The sequence below is a fragment of the Lupinus angustifolius genome, chromosome LG01, assembly GCF_001865875.1.
Source record: "Lupinus angustifolius cultivar Tanjil chromosome LG01, LupAngTanjil_v1.0, whole genome shotgun sequence".
Lineage (NCBI taxonomy): Eukaryota > Viridiplantae > Streptophyta > Magnoliopsida > Fabales > Fabaceae > Lupinus > Lupinus angustifolius.
Genome location: NC_032009.1, coordinates 26618247 through 26640179, shown reverse-complemented (window position 1 = coordinate 26640179; position 21933 = coordinate 26618247). Strand labels below are relative to the sequence as shown.

The 21933-nt window shown below is 33.8% G+C and overlaps 3 protein-coding genes across 6 annotated transcripts; 1 reads left to right on the top strand and 2 right to left on the bottom strand.

The window, feature by feature from the left end:
• On the bottom strand, positions 9953–12103 carry LOC109359006 (probable plastid-lipid-associated protein 7, chloroplastic). Of its 4 annotated transcripts, XM_019603506.1 has the most exons (8): positions 11707–12103; positions 11343–11458; positions 11146–11268; positions 10727–10825; positions 10577–10621; positions 10404–10501; positions 10123–10214; positions 9953–10061 (listed from the first exon to the last, which is right to left on the bottom strand). In XM_019603506.1, exons 1-7 carry the CDS (start codon positions 11960–11962, stop codon positions 10130–10132), a joined length of 822 nt encoding a protein of 273 aa, XP_019459051.1. In that variant the 5' UTR covers positions 11963–12103; the 3' UTR covers positions 9953–10061; positions 10123–10129. The 4 variants fall into 4 exon arrangements, with proteins under 4 accessions (XP_019459051.1, XP_019459041.1, XP_019459059.1 ...); XM_019603496.1 differs by having other exon boundaries at positions 10005–10214; XM_019603514.1 differs by having other exon boundaries at positions 10005–10214; positions 10404–10477; positions 11707–12102.
• On the bottom strand, positions 12865–14850 carry LOC109359026 (protein BOLA2-like). The gene is made up of 3 exons (XM_019603533.1): positions 14732–14850; positions 13342–13364; positions 12865–13257 (listed from the first exon to the last, which is right to left on the bottom strand). Exons 1-3 carry the CDS (start codon positions 14792–14794, stop codon positions 13062–13064), a joined length of 282 nt encoding a protein of 93 aa, XP_019459078.1. The 5' UTR covers positions 14795–14850; the 3' UTR covers positions 12865–13061.
• On the top strand, positions 17636–21201 carry LOC109358997 (carbamoyl-phosphate synthase small chain, chloroplastic-like). The gene is made up of 11 exons (XM_019603485.1): positions 17636–17902; positions 18716–18848; positions 18955–19043; positions 19246–19306; positions 19401–19468; positions 19572–19700; positions 19780–19886; positions 19980–20327; positions 20549–20708; positions 20916–21004; positions 21069–21201. Exons 1-10 carry the CDS (start codon positions 17785–17787, stop codon positions 21002–21004), a joined length of 1302 nt encoding a protein of 433 aa, XP_019459030.1. The 5' UTR covers positions 17636–17784; the 3' UTR covers positions 21069–21201.

Below are 21933 nucleotides of genomic sequence, written 5' to 3'. Positions count from 1 at the left end.
TTTCAAACTCTCCTTGCATCATTTTGCCAAAATTACTACACAAAACCTCATTAGTAGAAAAAATAATAATATCATCTACATAAATTTGAACAAGAAGAGTATGATGATTTATTTTCTTTATAAAGAGTGTAGTGTCGACCTTTCCTTTGGTAAATCTCTTTTCAAGTAGAAAATTTGTTAGACGATCATACCATGTACGTTGATCTTGCGTCAAGCGATAGGGAGCTTTCTTTAATTTGTAAACATGAGAAGGATGTTTGTAATCTTCAAAACTAGGAGGTTAATCTACAAACACTTCTTCTTGAATATATCCATTGAGAAAATCACTTTTTTTGTCCATTTGATATAGCTGAAAGTTTAAAGAACAGACATATGCAAGTAATAGCCTAATAACTTCAAGTCTAGCAACCGGAGCGAAGGTTTTATCGAAGTCTATACCTTCTTCCTGATTGTATCCTTGGGCTACCAGTCTAGCTTTATTTCTAACAATAATACCATTTTCATCAGATTTATTACGAAATACCCAACGAGTTCATATAACATGCCTATTTTTAGGTCTAAGAACAAGTTCCCAAATTTCATTTCTCTCAATCTGGTTTAATTCTTCTTGCATTGCAAGAATCCAGTGTTCATCCTCGATTCCATCATCAATCTTGGAGGGTTCTATTTGAGAGACGAAGGTCATGTTAAGACATGCATCTTTCTAGCATTAAACAGGTAGTAATACCCTTGCTAATATCACCGATGATGTTGTTAATAGGTTGATCTCTATGAGTTATCCATTCTTTTGGTAAATCATAGTGAATATGCACTTCTTGAGATGATAGGTTATCATCCATTTTCAAATGCTCAGATTTAGTTGTAGAATCAATAATAGACTTTTTATTAGAAGGGAAACTTGGCAATTCCTCTTCATCAAGAGTTAATCCATCCTTTATCACAAGATTGGTTTCATCAAAAGATATATGAACTGATTCTTCCATGACTAGAGTTCTTTTATTAAAAATTCTATAAACTTTACTCGTAAGGAAGTAGCCTAGGAAGATACCTTCATCAGCTTTTGCATCAAACTTGCCTAAGTTATATTTTCCAATTTTTAAAACAAAGCATTTACAACCAAATACATGGAAATGAGAAATGTTTGGTTTTCTACCTTTAAAGAGTTCATAGGGGGTTTTCTTAAGAATTAGTCTTATAAGAACTCGATTTGAAACATAACATGCAGTACTTACTACATCAACACATAATATTTTTGGGAGGTTAGTTTTATTCAACATTGTACGAGTCAATTCTTCTAAAGATCGATTCTTTCTCTCTACAACACAATTTTGTTGTGGTGTTCTAGGAGCAGAAAAATTGTGATTGATGCTAAGATCATCACAAAATTCTTCAAACGAAGAGTTTTGAAATTCTCCCCCATGATCACTTCTTATAGTAGTGATTTGTAGTGATTTTTCATTTTGAACTCTTTTAGCATAAATTCTAAAGGCTTTGAATGCCTCATTCTTATGAACTAAGAATATAGTCCAAGTATATCTCGAAAAATCGTCTACTATAACAACAGCATAGTAGTTACCACCATAATGTTTTTCCTTGAGGGGCCAAATAAGTCCATGTGTAGTAATTGTAATGGTCTATCAGAAGAAACCATGTTCTTAGGTTTAAAATAAGTCTTTGTTTGTTTACCCATTTGACAAGAACTACATAGTTTATCTTTAACAACCTTCATTTTGGGTAAACCAACAACTAAATCTTTCTTTATGAGTTTATTCAAATGGTCCATATGAATATGAGCAATTCTCCTATGCCAAAGTCGTGCATCATGATTATCATTAGCAACTAAACATGTTATTGGTAAAGAGGAGTCTATGTCAATCATATATATATTATTTATCCTCTTACTAATGAGTTTAGAGTGTTGAGAATTCTTACTTTCGATGATACACTTATCCATGTAGAATGCCACATGAAAGCCTTTATCACATAATTGACTTATGCTTAGTAGGTTGTGCTTGATTCCTTCAACATGCAATACACCTTCTATAGTTGTTGAGGGTGGCTTACCAATTCTACCAACTCCAAGTATTTTTCATTTGTTGCTATCACCATATGTGACATAGCCTTTATCCATTGGAGTAAGGACAGAGAACTTATTTCTATCGTCTGTCATATACTTCGAGCAGTCGTTGTCCAAGTACCATAAGTTGTAGGTCGTTGTCAAATTATCCTGCAAAATAGGTTAAGTTTTATTAGTTACCCAATATTCTTTGGGTCCTACATGGTTAGTACCTTTCTCAACCCATCTATAATGACCTATGGGTACACCATATTTTCTCATCATAGAAGTATTTGGTGTATTCCCATGATATTTACAATATGTACATGTGGATTGATGATTATGTATCCTAGATTTATCATTACTATGTTCAAATGCATGGATACTTTGTTTTTGAAAGTTTATCTTTATTGAGACACTTTGTTTCTTAGAAAGATGACTTTTTGAATAGCCAAGACCTCTTTGGTCTGTTGAGTGTCTTTGATCATTAATGATCTTTTTCATACTTTTACTACTCTTGCTCAGCTTATTAAGTTCAAGTCTTAATGTTGAAACTTTATTTTCAAGAGTAATGCAGTTTTGACATGAAGATGATGAGGTTTGTTTCTAAATGCATCTAACTTAGTTTTTTGTTTTAGAAACATTTTTGTGAGTTTGACATAGTCATCATGCAAGTCATTAAATGTAGTTTGTAATTCAGAAGAATATAATTTAGTGTTGTTTACCTCTTCATCATCATAATGATGAGATGCCATTAAAGAGAGAGATGTGTTTGTTCTTCATTTTCTTGTTCAGAGGTGGAACTGGTATCATTGTCTTCCCAAGCAATATGGCTCTCCGTCCAGTCCTCATTTCATTCTTCCCTTTGAAAGAATTCTTTTTTAGGTTTGGATAGTCCATCTTCATATGACCAGGCTTGCCACATTCCAAGCTTGTGAAGTTTTGTTTTGAAGTGGAGGCGTCATTATACTTGGTGAATTTCCTTATTTGTCCACTTTTAGCACCCTTGTTCCTTTTAAGGAACTTACTGAACTTCTTTACAAGAAGACTCATGTCTTCCATTTCTTCCTTCTCAGCTTCATCTTCTGATGATTCATATTTGTCTACTTTCACATTAAGAGAGTTATTCTTCTTTTTCTTTTCTTGCTCTTCATGTTGGTCAAGTTGGCCGAGTTCTAATTCATGTGTAATTTTCCATACAAAGCACCCAAAGACATTTTCGATAAACTTTTCTTTCCAGAAATGGTCGTTACCTTGGGTTGCCATGTTCTGGTGAGTGATCTTAGAACCTTTAACTTCATGTCACTGTATGTGATAGTACCTTACCAAGTGTAATAAGGTGATTTGTGAGGTGAGTAAACCTATTTTGAAGATCCAAAATTTTCTCTCCAGGTTTCATACGAAACATTTCATATTCTTGGGAAAGAGTGTTAAGTCTCGACCTTTTTGCCTCCTTAGTTCCTTCATATGTAGTCTTTAGAGCATCCCTCATTTCTTTGGCAAATTTTCAGTTTGATACTCTACAGAACTCGTCAATGCCAATGTTGAAATGAGGAGGTTCTTTGCTTTGAGATCATATTGTACCTTCTTTTTATCTTCATCATTCCATGAAGATTTGGGCTATACTTCCCTTACGTTGTTGACTATGGTGAAGGGTTCATACGATCATTCTTCAATTGTAATCCATATGTCCAAGTCTTGAGATTCTATGAAGATTCTCATTCTGATTTTCCAAAAGTCATAGCACTCTCCAACAAATCTTGGAGGACGGTTGATGTTGGAACCTTCTCCTAGGAATGATTTTGAGGTCATTTTCCATATAGGATCAGATTTGAGAATAACTTACTCAAAAATAGCTCTGGTGCCAATTGTAAGACTAAGATTGCAACTAAGTGCAGCGGAAAAAATTATGCAGAAAAATAACAAGTAAAAATCAAGAGACAAAGGAGAATAGAGTACACAAAGATTTTATATTGGTTCACCTTCTTGTCCACCGAAGGCTACGTCCATACTCTTGCAGCACAAGAGACTTGTTCACTAAAGATTATGAGTTGCAATTACAATATATCACCCCGAGATCTCTATGTACCTTACACACTCTTAATACTTATGTCACTCTTGGAAAACACCCTTTCAAGGTGACTCTATCCTCTTTCTTATCACACCCTTGAAAAAGAGAGAATTTTGCAATGTCAATGAAGAATTTACAATAATGGCATGATTGCCTCTACAAGTTTGAAATGTAATATCATTTGCAATCTGATAACTCTTTGTATAATAAGTAATAATGCTTTTATAAGTTTGTAAAACTTTGAAACACTTTACTTCAAGCAATTCAAAAGTTTAAGAACAAGTTCCAAAAAGTGCAGAAAATATTTTAGAGAATTTTTAGAATTATGTTTGAAAGTTTGTGAGAAGATTGTGTAAGAGTTATGATTTGATTCTGAGTTTCAATACCTTTAAATAGGCTTTCCAACCAACCATAACACCTCTTTGAAATGGTAGGAATTGATTGGAATGAAACCATTTCATTTGGGATGAAAATCATTCATTTTGAAATCTGAAAACTCATTCAACAGCTCTCAGTAATCGATTACAGCCTTGAGTAATTGATCACTAAAACTCTATGTCCAACTGGGCATTTAAAATTTAATTAGAGTAATCGATTACTCAATTTTGCTAAAATTGGGTAATTTCTTACTCACATACATTAATCGATTATCCTGCATAGTTTTTGTTGGGTAACTGGTTTTCTCACTTATGTAACATGTTACTTAGATATAGTAACTTGTTACACACTATTTTTGAAAATTGTTTTGTTTATACTTGAAGTGTTTCAATTTTCTTAAAAAATAGTTTGAGCATTACTACTATTGTATATTCGAGAGTATAGAATATAAGTACCTATTTAGACTTAGACTAATTTATCTTGAAGCTTTGTCTTATTTGTTTTCATAAGTATTGTTCCTTTTCTTCTTTTTGACGATGTTGGTGTCTTCATCAAAACCGTGCCAAGGTCAGGAGCACAGATCTTCTTCACCATTTGTAGATACTTCGTTACCATTTGGCAAAGTAATAAGTATATGAGAAATGGTTCTCTGGTCATAGAAGTTATTTGAATCATAGGTTATGTATCACAACTCTTGAGGTTTCGTTATTAATGCATTTTCGGTTTCTTTATTGTTGATTTCTTCTACCTTTTCTGAATATGGTTTGCTTAATGTCATTGCTTAGAAACTGGTTGGTTGAGTTTATCTTCACTTAGTTGATTTACTCTCTCTAGTGCAGGAATGCTTAGTTCGTGTGAATTTGTTAATCGTTTCATACTTTTACTGATTTCGCTTAGTTTGATGTTTAGGTTCTGGAACTTTGAATTGATTATCGCTTAGTTAAATGATTCTCAACAAATTCGGAAGTAAATGGTTGGAATCTGAAAATAATCTTTTGAAATCGAGGATTGAGTTGTGAACAAACGAACCAAAGAGATTTAGCCATTTTATTACATTGTTTAACTACTATTTCTGAATTTGATTTATGTTCATACTATCCAACAACAAAACCCCCCTTGTGTATGTGTGAGTATAAGGTGTTTGAAGCTTTTCTTGAAAGATAATCCTTGAGAAACGACCTAGGAGTCACTTCCTAGTACTGCAGTTTTAATTGTTATATTATTTGTATCGGGTACGGCCTCGATCAATACCCATGCTTGAGAAAATAGGTCTCTATAGTGTGATTTGTTCTATCATAGTAGGTACAATACTTGTTATCTTTCCATCTCCTAGCATAACCAAATTTTCCACTTCTTCCTCTGAAATTAGATCCACCCATTCCTCTAGAGCTATAAAGCACATTAATGTTTCTTGGCTGAAATTCTTGTTGAGGTAAGGAGTTTACAGATAGTACCTTGGGCTCTATGTTTAAAGAAGGAATCACAGAGCCATTGAGTTACCTTTCTTATTGTGTCAGCATGGAGAATGCTCTACAAATGTTGGGAAGTGGGTCATTAAGCATGATTTGAGACCTCACATGAGCATATTGCTCATTCAATCCTTTCAAGAATCGAATTACATAATCTTGCTCCCTATATGTCCTTACTGCCTCAATTGATCCACAAGAACAGTTTATATCACACCTCATCCCACAAGGGTAGATTACTTGACACTCACATCCTTTGATTGGTCTGAAATTATCGATTTCTTCCCATAAAGTTTTTAACTGGGTAAAGAACTCAAATATACTATGGTTACCTTGATTGAGATGGTAGAATTCTTCCTACAACTCTGCAATTCTGAATATATATGATTGTGAGAATCTTCCTTTTGATCTTTCCACACACTCCCAGCATTGTCCATCCATAAAATTGATTTCACAATTGATTCCTCAACAGAATGTTGGATCCATGATAGTATCATTGTATTACACCTTTTCCAAGAACCATATGTTGGATCTTCCAGGGGTGGCCGAGGAGTGCTTCCATCGATGAACTGAAGCTTGCTCTTGGATTCCAAAGCAAGTCTATAGCCATTACCCATGAATGATAATTCTTTCCATTCAGCAGAGGGGTAACAAGGATCAGGGCATGGTTCTCATTTGGATGTAGAAAGTAAGAATTGTTATGCGGATCTATTTGATTGCTCTGATTCGCCATGACTTAGAGAAAGAAAGGGAGGCGAATTAACAAAATATGGTTATGCTAGTGAGAAGAGAAAAAGAAGGAGATTCAAAGATGAACAAAGACAAATCAAAGTCGAAGCTCTAATACCATCTTGATGTTTGGAGAAATATTGAATTGGAGAAGAAAGAAGAATGAATGAACTATCTGATTCTCATTGAATTGGAATATAAGGGAGGATAAATCCTTTTATATACAAACAGTTGCCAAAAGAGGAAAAACCAAAATAGAAATAACAACCTCCAACTTAACTACTCACTATACTTGGAAAGTTAGGCTTAACTAACAAATATAACTAGGCCCAATAAATTGAAGTGCATAACCCATAAAGCACAGAAAATAACATAAGATCAAGTTAACAATGTTTGGCTAATCATGTTGTAAACTAGCACATCAATATGAACAGCAGGCTAACAAGCCTTCTTCTAACAAGGGTCATATTAAAATTTTCAAACACATTTTTATGGGTTCATATCTAAGAAATCTTGTGGTTCATTTCATAACTTCTCATACCAAACTAAAGAATTTTTATCAAACCATTAGATCCAATGAGTGGATCCAGGCTATGCAAGATGAATTACAAGCCTTACAACAAAATCACACTTGGGATGTTGTTTCCCTTCCTGCTGGAAAGAAACCTACAAGCTCTAAATGGATATACAAGCTTAAATTCAAATCTGATGCCACCATTGATAGACATAAAGCTAGGCTTGTAGTAAAGGGGTATACTCAGACCGAAGGCATAGATTATTTTGAAACTTTTGCCCATGTTGTTAAACTCACCACCATTAGAATTTTGTTGGCCATTACTTCATCTAAAGGCTGGTTTCTGGAACAGCTTGATGTCAACAATGCCTTTTTACATGGTGATCTTAATGAAGAGGTTTACATGACCCTTCCTCAAGGTGTCACCTGTTCTATTCCCAATCCTGTTTGCAAGCTTAATAAATCCCTCTATGGATTAAAGCAGGCAAGTCGTCAATGGTTTGCCAAACTATCCAAAACTCTCTTATCTTTTGGTTATCATCAATCTCAACATGACCATTCCTTATTCACTAAGAATTGCTCCACTGGTTTCACTGCCCTTGTTGTGTATGTTGATGATGTAATTCTTGCAGACACTGATAAACATGAAATTGCCTCTGTCAAGCTTTTTCTTCACAAGTCTTTTCAAATTAAGGACCTTAGATCTCTTAGATACCTTGGTCTTGAAGTAGCTCAATCTTTTCACCCCGAGCCAACGAAAATACACCTTTGATTTACTCTCTGGTACTAATTTTCTCCACTCAAAACCTGCCCCTACTCTCATGGTTAAGGGCAATCCCTTGCATCAAAATGACAGTGCACCCTATGATAATCCATCCATATACAGACAACTAGTAAGTATGCTTATCTACCTCACAAATACTTGACCTGATATTGCCTTCATTGTCCAACAATTAAGTCAATTTATTGACTCACCCACCATAAACCATTACAAATCTCTAACCTGTGTTCTTAGATACCTAAAGGCCAACCTGGTCAAGGTTTATTTTACCCTGCCGATTCTATCCTTCGTTTGAAAGGATTTAGTGACTCTAATTGGGCCACTTGCCCTAATACTCGGCGATCCATTTCAGGATATTGTATGTTCTTGGAAATTCTTTAATTTCTAGGAAATCCAAGAAACAAAAAACTGTTTCTCGTTCATCCTCTGAAGCTGAATATAGGGCTTTACTTGTTGCCTCTTGTGAAGTGCAATGGTTGACTTATTTACCTACTGAATTTTGTGTGGATTTTAAACAACCTGATTTGTTGTATTGTGATAGTAATTATGCCTGTTACATTGCTGCTAATTCAGTATTTCATGAGTGTACAAAACACATTGATATTGATTATCATGTCACTCGTGAAAGATTGCAAAATAATATTTTCCTTTTACTTCCTATTTCTACTAATGAACAACTTGCAAATTTGTTTACCAAAGCTTTGGAACCATCCATTTTTTCTTACGTTTTCTCCAATCTATGAGCCATCAACATTCATTCTCCAGCTTGAGGGGGAGTATTGAAGTGATCATGCTCCTGCCAAGGCGCTCCCACCAAGGCCCTGCTCCTATTAAGACATGTTTTGGATGACCCATTTTAACTTTGAATTCTTTCTATTTTAGTTTGTTCAGGCAGTTAAGTTAGTTTTTCTGTTTTCTTTATTTCCTCTTTTAGTAACCGTGTTATATAAGCATCGTTTTTCAACTTTTGCAGTATAACTCTCACTTGTAAATTTCCATTGATTCAATAAAGATTTCAGAGTATTTTTCCTCTTCGTCTTTCTTGTATCCTTCTTCCTTCACTCTTCTTTTCCAATAATAGCGGTAAGAAAAATTAGTTAATGTTATATGTTCATTTCATATATTTTACTCTAAAAAAATTATATTTTAAAATTATATAAAATATATTTTTTAATTTCCAATCAAACCCTTCCAAACACGTATTTATTACTGACCATTTTCTCATCGTATTTTTTCATTTATTTTTAACAATGTACTTATCATGTAAATTATATTATAGTCCTTGAAAGTGTATGTTCTCCCATCAATATGTTTAATACATGTTAGGACAAAGGCAAAATTAATTGACCAGAAATGTAATTTATGCATGTGAATAGACAAAAGTGACAAGTAGTTTAATATGAGTGTATCATTTCAGTTCCAAAATGTTGTTGGCTTTATTAAATTTACATTTAGACCAAAATATCAAATATTCAATTTTATAGCAATATTTATAGGGAGAGGTAAACACGTAATTGTAAAGAGATTAGTTTTATAGCTAAATGGTGAAGAACACTCATTATACCAAAAAACTGATGTTCTCTTTTATACAATAGCCACTTAACCATTTGGTTAACCCCAAACTGGTGCAAAACGAGCTGTTTTTTAGGAAATGGACTCTTCAGCCGTCAATTTATTTTTATTCATTTTTATGGGAATCTAAGTCAGAGATTTATGATGGACCATGAAGCCCATTAAGTTGATGAAATAGAGCCTAATCTAGAATTCAATTGGCTCCATTATAATTAACAAAAGAAAAATGACATATCCTCCTAACAAGTTTAAAAATCTTAATAACCATAGAAAAGTAACGATGGCCAAAAGTGCATGGAGTCGTAAAAAGTACTATAGGTTCCTGCACTTATCATCCAATGCTAGACAATTCTTAAATTATAATTATAAGTTTATCATGTTACAAATAGTGTTTTTTTTAAAACTATATACTTTTCTTAAGTAGCAAAACATATTTGTCTGCTATAATTTAAAAAATTAATCATGGCCAACAAAATTCTTAAAACCTGTGTTGCGATAATAAAAAAATGTCCCAGCTACTAAATAACCTTGAAGTCTGAAGATTTAAGCGGAAGCAAATTGACTAAGAGTTCCTATCTTCAAATCTTTCCAGTACAAAGATGTTGCCTTTGTCGTCCCTTCCTATCCTCATACTTTCATCAACATATCTATGACATTATGGAATTAAGAAACAACCTAAATTCTCTTCAATAAAAAAAGTAGGCCGAATATAAGAGGCTTCCCATGTGGAAGAGATTATTTCGAGGATTTGAATCCGTAACATCTTGGTCACTAAACAACAACCTTACTATGATACAGACATAAAAACAGATAATTTTTAAAGAAAAATAGGATACGTGATTTCCAACCATCCCTCTGGATTGAAGATGCCCAACAAAAGATCATAGTTTTTCCGAAACACATTCATCAACTGTGAATGCAAGATGAAAAATAACTTAAACTAGGGAAATTTGAGTGAACAATTTTATTAGTCTAGAAGGAAAAAAAGTGCAATATCTCATTAGCATACCTGATCAGGAGTGATTGTGGAGTTTTCAGAATTGATGTCAACCCTCTGTGAATTTCAAGTAGTCTAATTAGGTTGTTACTTTGCAGCAATAAATTAAAAATACAACACATAAAAATAAAATAATGAACAAAAAAGGAGTAGAGCTTTAACTGTTGTGGAAGCAATCTTGAAAGAAGCCTCAATGCTAAGCTTTCCAGATAACAAATTCAACCCCATTGCACTGAACTTGATCACATTAACTGCTTTGCTCTGCATTTTGAAATCACATAAAAAGTTGTTCAAACACAGTAGATAAAAGTACACACTTAGTAATCTAAACATTATTTTTTTAATAAGTTGATTATAGTTATAATCAAATTTTGAAATTTTTACTAATAAAAGCAATTTTTCATGCAATTTAGTACCTAAAAGTATCTGATTACAGAAGTAGTTTTGTTACAAATGATTGTAAAATAAACCACCCATATAATCAATAATTAAAATAATATTTTCCCACCACTAATTAAAAAATGTAAATGCTGCTTAGTTTGTACCTTATCAGGTTTAGTTGAACTGCATTATATTTGTACCTTGGCTATATCTATATTCTGGAAAAATTCATCTAATGAGATAAAGTCTCTGAGGCCTAGCTTGGTTCTCTTTGATCCCAAAATTGAGATTGTGCTGTAAACAAGCCTCCAGCACCCAGCCACCTTCCAATTTTGGAAACACATTATGAAATCTCATAAATGCTAATGACAAGTATTACATGAAGCATTGAAGTTACCTTTTCCAATTCTAGAGTTGGGTTTGGAGTTGGATTCTGTGATTCTAGCAGCTTAACCAAATTCTCAATTTCAATTTTCTTAGCGGATGGGATTCCGAAAATTCCCCTGTTGATTCCTTGAAGCATGTTTTAAAGCAAAGAGTTTTAAATTCAATCATATTATTCTTTATACATTGATAAGCAATGCTGACTTCAACATAACAAAACAAAAATGTATTTTGTACAACAAGACTGTACATCAAAGCTTGACAACTTTAAGTTTGAAATAACAAGAAAAAGAAACTACTAGATGTAGGAAGTTGTTGTACAAATAACATTACTCGTAATAAAAAGGAGATGAAAATAATCGAAGTGAGTCCTGTACCTTCCAGAGCTTGGTAAAGCTCTCTTTTCTTCTGAGCAAGTGTTTCATCCTCAACTAAGCCCGAGCTAGAGCTATGTTCTGCAACCTTAATGAAGGTAATTGGTCTAAACCATACTGGTCTCTCACCAAGTTTTGAGGTGTTTATCCTTGAAGGAGTTGGGACCAATCTTTGAAGTTTCATGCTATTCATGGTTCTATGAATCAGAGGACTCACACATGAATCCTTCAATGGTGGCTGAATTAGATTAGTGGCCATGGAATGGGACTATAAGTTAGGAAAAGTAGAAAGATGAAGCACAGAAGAGTATCATGTTATTGCTCTGCAAGTGCTTTTATATCATTTGCTGATAAGAAGTGTGTGCACTGCTTCTCTCTTGGAAATGACATCTTGTATTTATGCCTTTTCAATTAAGACTGTGGATAGAAAGATAGATAGCTCTATTTGAGACATGTGGTTCAGGTAATTTCCCTTATTTTCAACTCAAAACACAAAACTACAACATTCAACCAATGTCTTCGTTACCTAGACATATTGTACTTAGATGTATCTTTTTGAAGTTAAACTCAACAACTATGTAACGTCCTTCAATTGAAGGAGCATTGTTACAAACAGGAAAAATGTAAAACTTCAAAATAAAGTAGACAATTAAATTTTGAAAGTGAACTAATAAGTTCCATTGGAGGAACGGTTTTTGCGAGAATTAAGATTAAAAGACAAAGTGTAAATGAGAGATGTGTAAAATGTTGGACACATCCATCCTGAAAAGAATAAAGAACAACATGTAAGATACTACGCCTTAAACCAAAACTTTAAATAATTTCATTGACTTTTTCCATTTATAAACCATTTCACTCATCCCTAGAGTTTTATTGTTACCAAAATATGAGAAGAGTAGACAACCACAAATGATACACCACATCTTGAATCAAAACCTTAACTTAATAATTTTATATGCCTTTTCCATTTATAAATCCTTAACTCATATCCCACGTGGAACTTTAAAGGCTGGATTTCTTGATACTCTAGAATCCATTTTTTCCCAACTTTCATGATTGTCAAGCAAAATAATTAGAGAAAATAATTATTGGTTAAAAGGCCTAATATAAGAATCTTAAGGAGCACGATTACATGATGCCCTCAAGTTAGCAAACTCAAAGTATAGATCGTGTAGAATTCCTATGTAAAGGGTGTCAACTATCATCTGAAAATGTAACTCACTTGAAAGTCAGAAATTTTGCAGTACAGTTATAAATTTGAGTAGTAGTATAAATACACAGAACTAGAACCCACAAACATAGTTAGCAACAGAATGGCCAGGTTCTTATTTATAACTATCATAACTGGAAAACATGAGCTAGGCAGCAGAGTTTGATTGGTTGGATTCTTGCTGTTGTTTCCACTGCTCTGGGGTTACAGCTTTCTTTATAGAGAGTGCATGAATCTCTTTCAATTCCTCCTCTAAGGCAGCATTCACTATTCGATGCCTCTCCAGTAGCCTTTTGCCTTCAAATTGTTCCGATACTATCTCGATTACAAAACTTGCACCGCACCTAATGGTATCATGGAATTGATAAGATTGTGATCAACAAAAAGGGGCAGTGAATGGTGATGTAAAGTAAAAAAGAGAGACTTACCCTCCAGATGTATCAATTACTTCCTGAAACATGAATACAAAAAAATAAGAACACAAACAATTCGAAGGATAAAAAAGAGCAGATATATGAGCTACAGAAAGAGAAGTTTTTCCCCTCATCCTTTCTGGTAAGAGAGAAAGAATCGCATAATGCAAACTCATAGATTTATAATGTTGAAGCATACCACAATGGTGATAAAAGTAAAAAAAATAACATGTTAAATAAAATTGGAGTAATGTGAAAACTTCAAGATCCTATACTAAATTCAAGGTCTCTGCATAATTCAATTCTAGTCCATCAAAAGTGCATAAAACAATCAGCATCTTAAAGAACATGAGTTTTAATAGATCTAACTACAATCTTTATCTAAACATCCAACAATAAGCAGAAGCATCATAAAGCAATTTATTCACAAACAATCAAAATAATGAAAAGTCCGATTAATGTAGTAGGATAAGTGAATTTATGCCAGAAACTCTTAGATACCTATGAAGGTAGGAGAGTGCAGACAGATGGATTTATGTCAGCGACTCTTAGAAATCTATGAAGGTCGGAGAGTGCAGCCCGATGGAGAAAAACAGGAGCTAAAACTTGTAGCATAAAATCACTCAAATAAACTAATCAGATTTTTATATAAGTTGAATTTTTTATCTTTCCAAAAAGTCTTTCTGTATATACCAAAAGCATTCAACCAACAGTGATTGAGTAGAATGGAAGTAGACTATGACTGACGGGAGGCGAATCTTATCTACACAATACTCGGGGTTTGAATTTTAGAATCGCAATACCTATTACCTAATCATTATGGGCAACTCAAAACTGCATAAGCAAATGCTATGTATCGGATGGTAGTATCCCACGATCATTTTCGGGATTTTTGTTGAATAAAGAAACCAACCAAATAACCAACTCACAGAGCCCTAAATTTGGACAAGCTTACAAAGAGACTAATTAAGACTTAGGAGATAAAAGAATAAGATAATCTCAGCAGCATAACATGTATTCAATTGAAAGTGGCACCTCAAAAGAAACTAGTCCTACAACTACTCAAATGTTTCTTATTTAGATAATTAAAATAACATTCAGATACATATATATCAATCTGACAATCTTCCTAGCAGAATATTGCAGACTGCAATTATAAATAATTCCTTTGACACTGATTATGAAAGGTGAGACCTTTATGAAAATTTCAACACCTTTCTCCTAATAATTCATTATTAGAGTAATGCAATTGAAGAACTAATGGAGTACTGGTTGTAATGTAAATTAACTAAACAAATATGCATTAATACCTAATAATAGTTTTACAATATAATATCACAGGCAAGCCATGATTTTTAAAATTAATGAAACAAAATGGAAATAAGAAGAGAAAGGATTGACTTACGATATGCGAAGGGTTTAGTTTGGCCTTCAATGAAGATTCGACTTGCTCCTTTGTTACACCCATCACTATTAACCCTTTTTTTGTTTAACGCTCTTCTAAGTTCTAATCTGATATTTAACTTTATAAATGGAATGAAGACGCCAAATATTCGATTCGAATTGGACCCTTGACTTTGCGTTTTTTGAGACGCAATCCCATTAGTCCGCAAGCCCAAAGCTAGGGAAGCCCATCCAAGTCTCAATACTATTTTTTTAGGGTTGATTTTTGAACCCACGATTTGAGAATTATGTTAAGTTTGTGGGTTTGAGAAGGAACACGTTTAAGAAGAACATACAAGCACTTGAGTGGAGTTTGAGAAGATTAATATATGGTGAGAGAAGAGTAGGGATGAAAATAAAAACCGAACTCGTGGATACTCGTCCGAACTGAACTCGAATTTAATGAGGAAAATCCGACGTGATTGGGTACGGGTTTAGATTCAGGTTTTACGTGGGTTTAAATTTCGGGTTCGGGTTTGGTATAACAAAAACCATAACCCGAACTCATCATGAAGTGAGATAATTCAATTTAAAAATTGAAATTTCTGTCGTGGGCCATTGTTTTTAATTTCTAATTTTACTTTACATACTATTGGATTTTTAAACATAAAAGAAATGAAATAATACAAGAGAAAATAGAATTGTTAGAGAAAAATTACACGAAAATAATATCATATTTTCCTTAATAGTTTATAATTTTTTATTTTTTTCGGGTTCGGGTTACTCAAAACCCGACGGATTCGGGAATGATATTTTTATTTTCAACTACATTGAGTTCGGATTCGGGTTCAAGTATATGCAAACCCAACCCTGACCCGCTCCGTTGCCATTCCTAGAGAATATTGGGTTATGGAAGTGAAAATGACTAAGGGTATTGTGATGTTTTAAAAAAAAGGTACAAAATTGCAAATTTGGGATCCGAAAACCACCTATTTTGTTGTCAACATCATAAAGAAGAAGTCCAAGCCCAACTAATCAATAAATATTTTATATAAGATGTGTTGGAACATTTATGTGACTAGGTCTACTAACTAGTGAATAGTTGTTGTCATGAGACAAAACTATCATAATAGTAAAATCCTGATCAACTTGAGTGGAATTTCCCTTTTTCGGATACCGATAAATAAAGTGACATATCTCTTAAGAAAACTAGACAAGCATGAAAACATAAGTGTGTATAGAATGAGTTATCATGGGTAAAACTTGTTCCTCCCAAATATTGTTTGTGTTAATTTTTAGATTTAGTCTAGTTCCTATATAAAAATACTCAAATATGTATAAGTTTAATTAAGATTAGGGATTATAATGAGGTGGGGGCATAATCAAGTTTGTGTTTGCCGAACTTCAAACCGGAAATCTCACACTCGAATGGAACAAGATTACAAAAAACTACTAATCACACCCACTTTAAGTTTTAGATAACATGAACTTGTATCAAATTTACTTGAAATATGCCCCTTATCATTTAAATGGACCTATTTACCTTTTGATGTTATACATATGGTATTTATATATAGGATAATTCTATAAGTCACAATTTAATATATAAATTGGGCTTAAATCAGGTCCAAGGTCGAATATCACCTACACCAAACCTCCACCATAAAATTAGCATTCAAAATTAAAGAACACCTTAATCTAACAAAAACAAATCTCACCTATTAATTTTATATTGAATTTTTTATTTTTTTCGGGTTCGGGTTACTCAAAACCCGACGGATTCGGGAATGATATTTTTATTTTCAACTACATTGAGTTCGGATTCGGGTTCAAGTATATGCAAACCCAACCCTGACCCGCTCCGTTGCCATTCCTAGAGAATATTGGGTTATGGAAGTGAAAATGACTAAGGGTATTGTGATGTTTTAAAAAAAAGGTACAAAATTGCAAATTTGGGATCCGAAAACCACCTATTTTGTTGTCAACATCATAAAGAAGAAGTCCAAGCCCAACTAATCAATAAATATTTTATATAAGATGTGTTGGAACATTTATGTGACTAGGTCTACTAACTAGTGAATAGTTGTTGTCATGAGACAAAACTATCATAATAGTAAAATCCTGATCAACTTGAGTGGAATTTCCCTTTTTCGGATACCGATAAATAAAGTGACATATCTCTTAAGAAAACTAGACAAGCATGAAAACATAAGTGTGTATAGAATGAGTTATCATGGGTAAAACTTGTTCCTCCCAAATATTGTTTGTGTTAATTTTTAGATTTAGTCTAGTTCCTATATAAAAATACTCAAATATGTATAAGTTTAATTAAGATTAGGGATTATAATGAGGTGGGGGCATAATCAAGTTTGTGTTTGCCGAACTTCAAACCGGAAATCTCACACTCGAATGGAACAAGATTACAAAAAACTACTAATCACACCCACTTTAAGTTTTAGATAACATGAACTTGTATCAAATTTACTTGAAATATGCCCCTTATCATTTAAATGGACCTATTTACCTTTTGATGTTATACATATGGTATTTATATATAGGATAATTCTATAAGTCACAATTTAATATATAAATTGGGCTTAAATCAGGTCCAAGGTCGAATATCACCTACACCAAACCTCCACCATAAAATTAGCATTCAAAATTAAAGAACACCTTAATCTAACAAAAACAAATCTCACCTATTAATTTTATATTGGGTTGGAATGAGGGCTCACGCTGAGATAATTCAAATGAACTATATCTAAAGGTACTATTTCAATCAAATTTTGATAAAAAAAATCATTTTTAGGTGTAATAGACGAGTAACCCAAGTTAATTGCATTAAATAGGGACAAGTACTCTAATCAGACTAATCTGGTCTGTTTATCCTTACCTCTAGTGGAATGAAAATAAGCTTCACCCACACTCGAAAATAAATATAAAAAACAAAAAAAAAAAGGTGTGCGAAAATAAGAAACCTAGGTAAAGCAAACCTGAACAGAAATAGTGAGAAGGTATTCTGAATCTAATACGGTGCCGTTTGTTCAGAGTTGAAGCCATATAGAAGAAGAAACAATGGCGACAAAAGCTTTGGGTTTCTCTGTGTCTCTCAACGACTTTTCGAACCGTTTCGGTTCTAAATCACAACCCATTTCTCAAAAAGTTCGAGTTTTTACTCTCAGATGTTCTGCTGGTAACACCATTTCCCTCCATTCTGTTTTATCTTTCTAATAAATCTATGTCTGTGTTAAAATCACGACTTCACTTGAATGATTTTCCTTCCACGTTTTTGTTTGCTATCAGAATATCCCTTTGAAATGTGAGCGTACACACGTTAATATTCATGTGTACATCAGAAATTTTGTAAAGGTTTTTTTTAATCGTTATGTTACCTAAGAATTATTGAGTTTCAACTTTGAATGAATTGGATTGTCGATTCTATGTTATTTGCAATGGGGTTGAGCTTTTTTCTAGATAAATGTTTTAAAGCTTGTTATTTCCATGCATGTGTTTCTTAATCTGAAGCACAGCTATGGATCCTGCTTCTAATGCATTTGGTATCGTTAACATAACAATTGTTCTGTCTCTTTGATGTAAACATGTTTTGTTTCTGTTTGGTAGTTCATATTTGAAGTTGTAGTGAAACATGTTATTAGGTGTTGTATAATCACTTCTCTATATGATTATGGTTTTAGATCGTTTAGCCATAAATTAATGAGGAAGCCGGTTGGGCATCAGCTTGGATGGCTCAAGACGGTTAGTGTCTGTTTGAGAGTTGGGTTTTGGAGGGGAAGGAAGAGAAATGGAAGGCAGTCATCTCACAAGTGGCTTTCATGGCTGTAAAGCCTTAACTTTCCCTTCCTTCCCCTCCTAAATTCAACTCACAAATGGACCTTAGTAGCTTGGTCTTTGGGCCTCCTCGATCTTGGTAGGACCAAAACATAATCCTTATTATTACTGCCAGAGCTTGTGAAATTGATGTAATTCTTTGTAATTGAAAAAATAGGCAAGGGAGAAAGGCCCTGGAAAACATCAGATGCTAGACTTGTGCTAGCAGATGGATCAATATGGAATGCAAAGTCATTTGGTGCTTCGGGAACACAAGTTGGTGAAGTTGTTTTTAATACGTCATTGACCGGGTAAGATAAATTATAAATCTTAAAGATCCAGAAGTAGTAATGGCATGCAGTCAATATAAATACATGCATATGTGGATGTTTACTTTGTTAAATGTGTGCACTGCAGGTATCAAGAAATTATAACAGATCCTAGTTATGCTGGCCAGTTTGTGCTAATGACAAATCCGCATATCGGTAATACCGGGATAAATTTTGGTAAGTACCTCCAATCTCACTGCTAAGTGCTTCTTTGGAATCATGTTTGTAAACCACCTTAACTTTGAAAGGTATATTATGTACCTTCCTCCAAACGTGTGTTTTGTTCTTTTAAACACGGAAGTGAACACACTATAAGTCTATTGAATCTTTTGTTTTTGTAAGTCACATTTAAACTAACTTCTGATGTACTGCTTGCCAGATGATGAGGAATCAAGACAATGCTTCCTTGCTGGTCTAGTAATTAGAAGTCTGAGTATCAGGTTCTATTCTCATGCTCTAGAAATGTTTTTCTTTGATTGAGTTTTGTTTAGTCGACTAACTTTCCCTGTTCTATTGCAATATGTATTTATTCAGTACCTCAAACTGGAGATGTGTGGAAACACTAGGTGATTACTTAGCAGAAAGGAATGTCATGGGAATTTGTAAGTAATTTATGTTGTTCTGCTCATGTTATTTTGAGAATATCATTACTCTCTGCATTTTAGTTTTCAATGTTAACTTTCATGGCTCTTTCTGGTGCGACAGATGATGTTGATACACGTGCTATCACTCGCCGATTACGTCAAGATGGAAGCCTTGTTGGTGTCCTGAGCACTGACAACTCGAAAACTGATGAGGAACTACTTCAGATGTCTCACTCATGGGACATTGTTGGTAAGGATATATGAGTCTTTAAGTTTTTGCAGACCATTCTTAAAAGTGGAAGTACATGATTCCTATTTCATTTTTGCAGGTATTGATCTTATAAGTGGAGTATCATGCAAGTCTCCACATGAATGGGTTGATAAAACAAAGCAAAACTGGGAATTCAGTTCTAAAGAGCCCGGGGAGAATTTCCATGTAAGTATATGCATTTTGCTGTTGGTATCTTTTTTCTTTTAGTTTATTATTGAGCAACTTAATTTACATTTCATGCTGGTGAATGAATTGTAGGTTGTTGCTTATGATTTTGGAATCAAGCATAATATACTAAGGCGCCTGGCATCTTATGGATGTAAAATCACTGTTGTGCCATCTACATGGCCTGCTTCGGATACTTTGAAGCTGAAGCCAGATGGGGTACTTTTCAGCAATGGCCCTGGGGATCCATCTGCTGTCCCTTATGCCGTTGAGACGGTAAAGAATATACTAGGAAAGGTACCTGTTTTTGGAATTTGCATGGGCCATCAATTGCTAGGCCAGGCTTTAGGAGGCAAGACCTTCAAGATGAAATTTGGTCACCATGGAGGAAATCACCCAGTTCGTAACCTTCGAACTGGAAATGTTGAAATTAGTGCTCAGGTATGTGATGTAATGAACTTTTTTTGCACTAATCATATAAAACGACTGTATTTAAAAAGATGATTCGACTGGATCTTTAACGACTGTATTTAAAAAGATGATTCGGCTGGATCTTTAATCTTGTCATGACATAGAAAGCAGCATAACACAGTGTGATTATGCTTGATTGTTATTGTTTTGCATGGTTCAGTATAATCATAAGTTAATATGTAACTTGGTAGAACCACAACTATGCGGTTGACCCTGCAACACTGCCAGAAGGAGTGGAGGTTACTCATATCAATCTAAATGATGGAAGCTGTGCTGGTCTTGCTACTCACCGAACAATGTCTCTTCAATACCACCCCGAAGCATCCCCCGGACCTCATGATTCTGATTACGGTATGACACTACAAACTTCTCTCTATGTGTGCGCCCGTGCAAGTATGCGAAATGATAAAATTCTAGTTCAAAGCCGAGAATCTAGATTTATAGGAACTAGTATAAGATGTCTTTATTTCAAATAACTTCATTCCTTCTTTTTGTTATGTTTACTTTAATTTGGATTTGGTGAATAAAAATACTAATGGAATTTGTTCATATTTGTAGCATTTAGGGATTTTGTAGAACTAATGAAGCGGGAAAAAGCCAACAAGCGTGAGCCGCAACTATCAGCAGTGTCTGCTTCGAATGCATAATGCTTGAAGCTGATAATCGGATGAAAAGTATGTAGTGGAAGTTTATGTTTAAGGTTAGTCACGTTCTATCATCTTTGACCCAAGAGGGTTGATTGAGTGTTAGTTTCTCCCTTTTTTGTACCAAGGACATGCATACCTAAAGTTGTTGTGACCCCAGGAGCAAACATGTTAACTATGTTAATTGCTCTTGTTCTATATGCAAATAATTGAATTTGTATTCCTATGGTTTATTTTATAATATTCAATATATTATGTGCTTCTATGCAATGTTCGGGTAAAAAGAACTTTACATAGCTAGTGACTATTGTGCAAAGAAAGTAGTCTTATTTTCAACCAGAAAATGAAACATCTTATATCAAGTATAGAGCATTAACGGCTTAATGTTCCTTTTTGAACTCACCAAGTTGGAAGATAAGGATAACATATCAAGATACTTTCAAAAGCAAATTAGTGCATTAAATGTTATTTCTAAAGCGTAAAACTTTCAAGAACAGATACAATTAATCTAAAGGATTATCGAAAGAAGAACGTTTGAAAAAGGCAGTTGAGGTAAAAAAAAGACAGAAGCTGAATATCTATATATATAAAAGTCTTACGGTGCAAATAACTTGGCAACTAATATTTTTAAACTAAAGCAAAATGTTGTAGTCCTCCAACTAGCGTTGGTTTAAGTATTATATGTTTGATTCTCCTTAAGCAAATAGATGAAAAAATGTTTGCTGGGAGAGTTAGTCTCACGTACCTTGAATGTTCCTGACTTGAACATGATTGTCTCCGGTGTGAGGATATATGTAGTAAACTAAAAAAATTGTTGTAGTCCACATCTTTCTCTTTTATAGATTTGTATCTGACTCTAGTAAATAGCAAACAGAAAAGAAAAGGAGTTCATCTAAAAGAAAGATTCCAAACAGTTCATAGAATCGACAAAT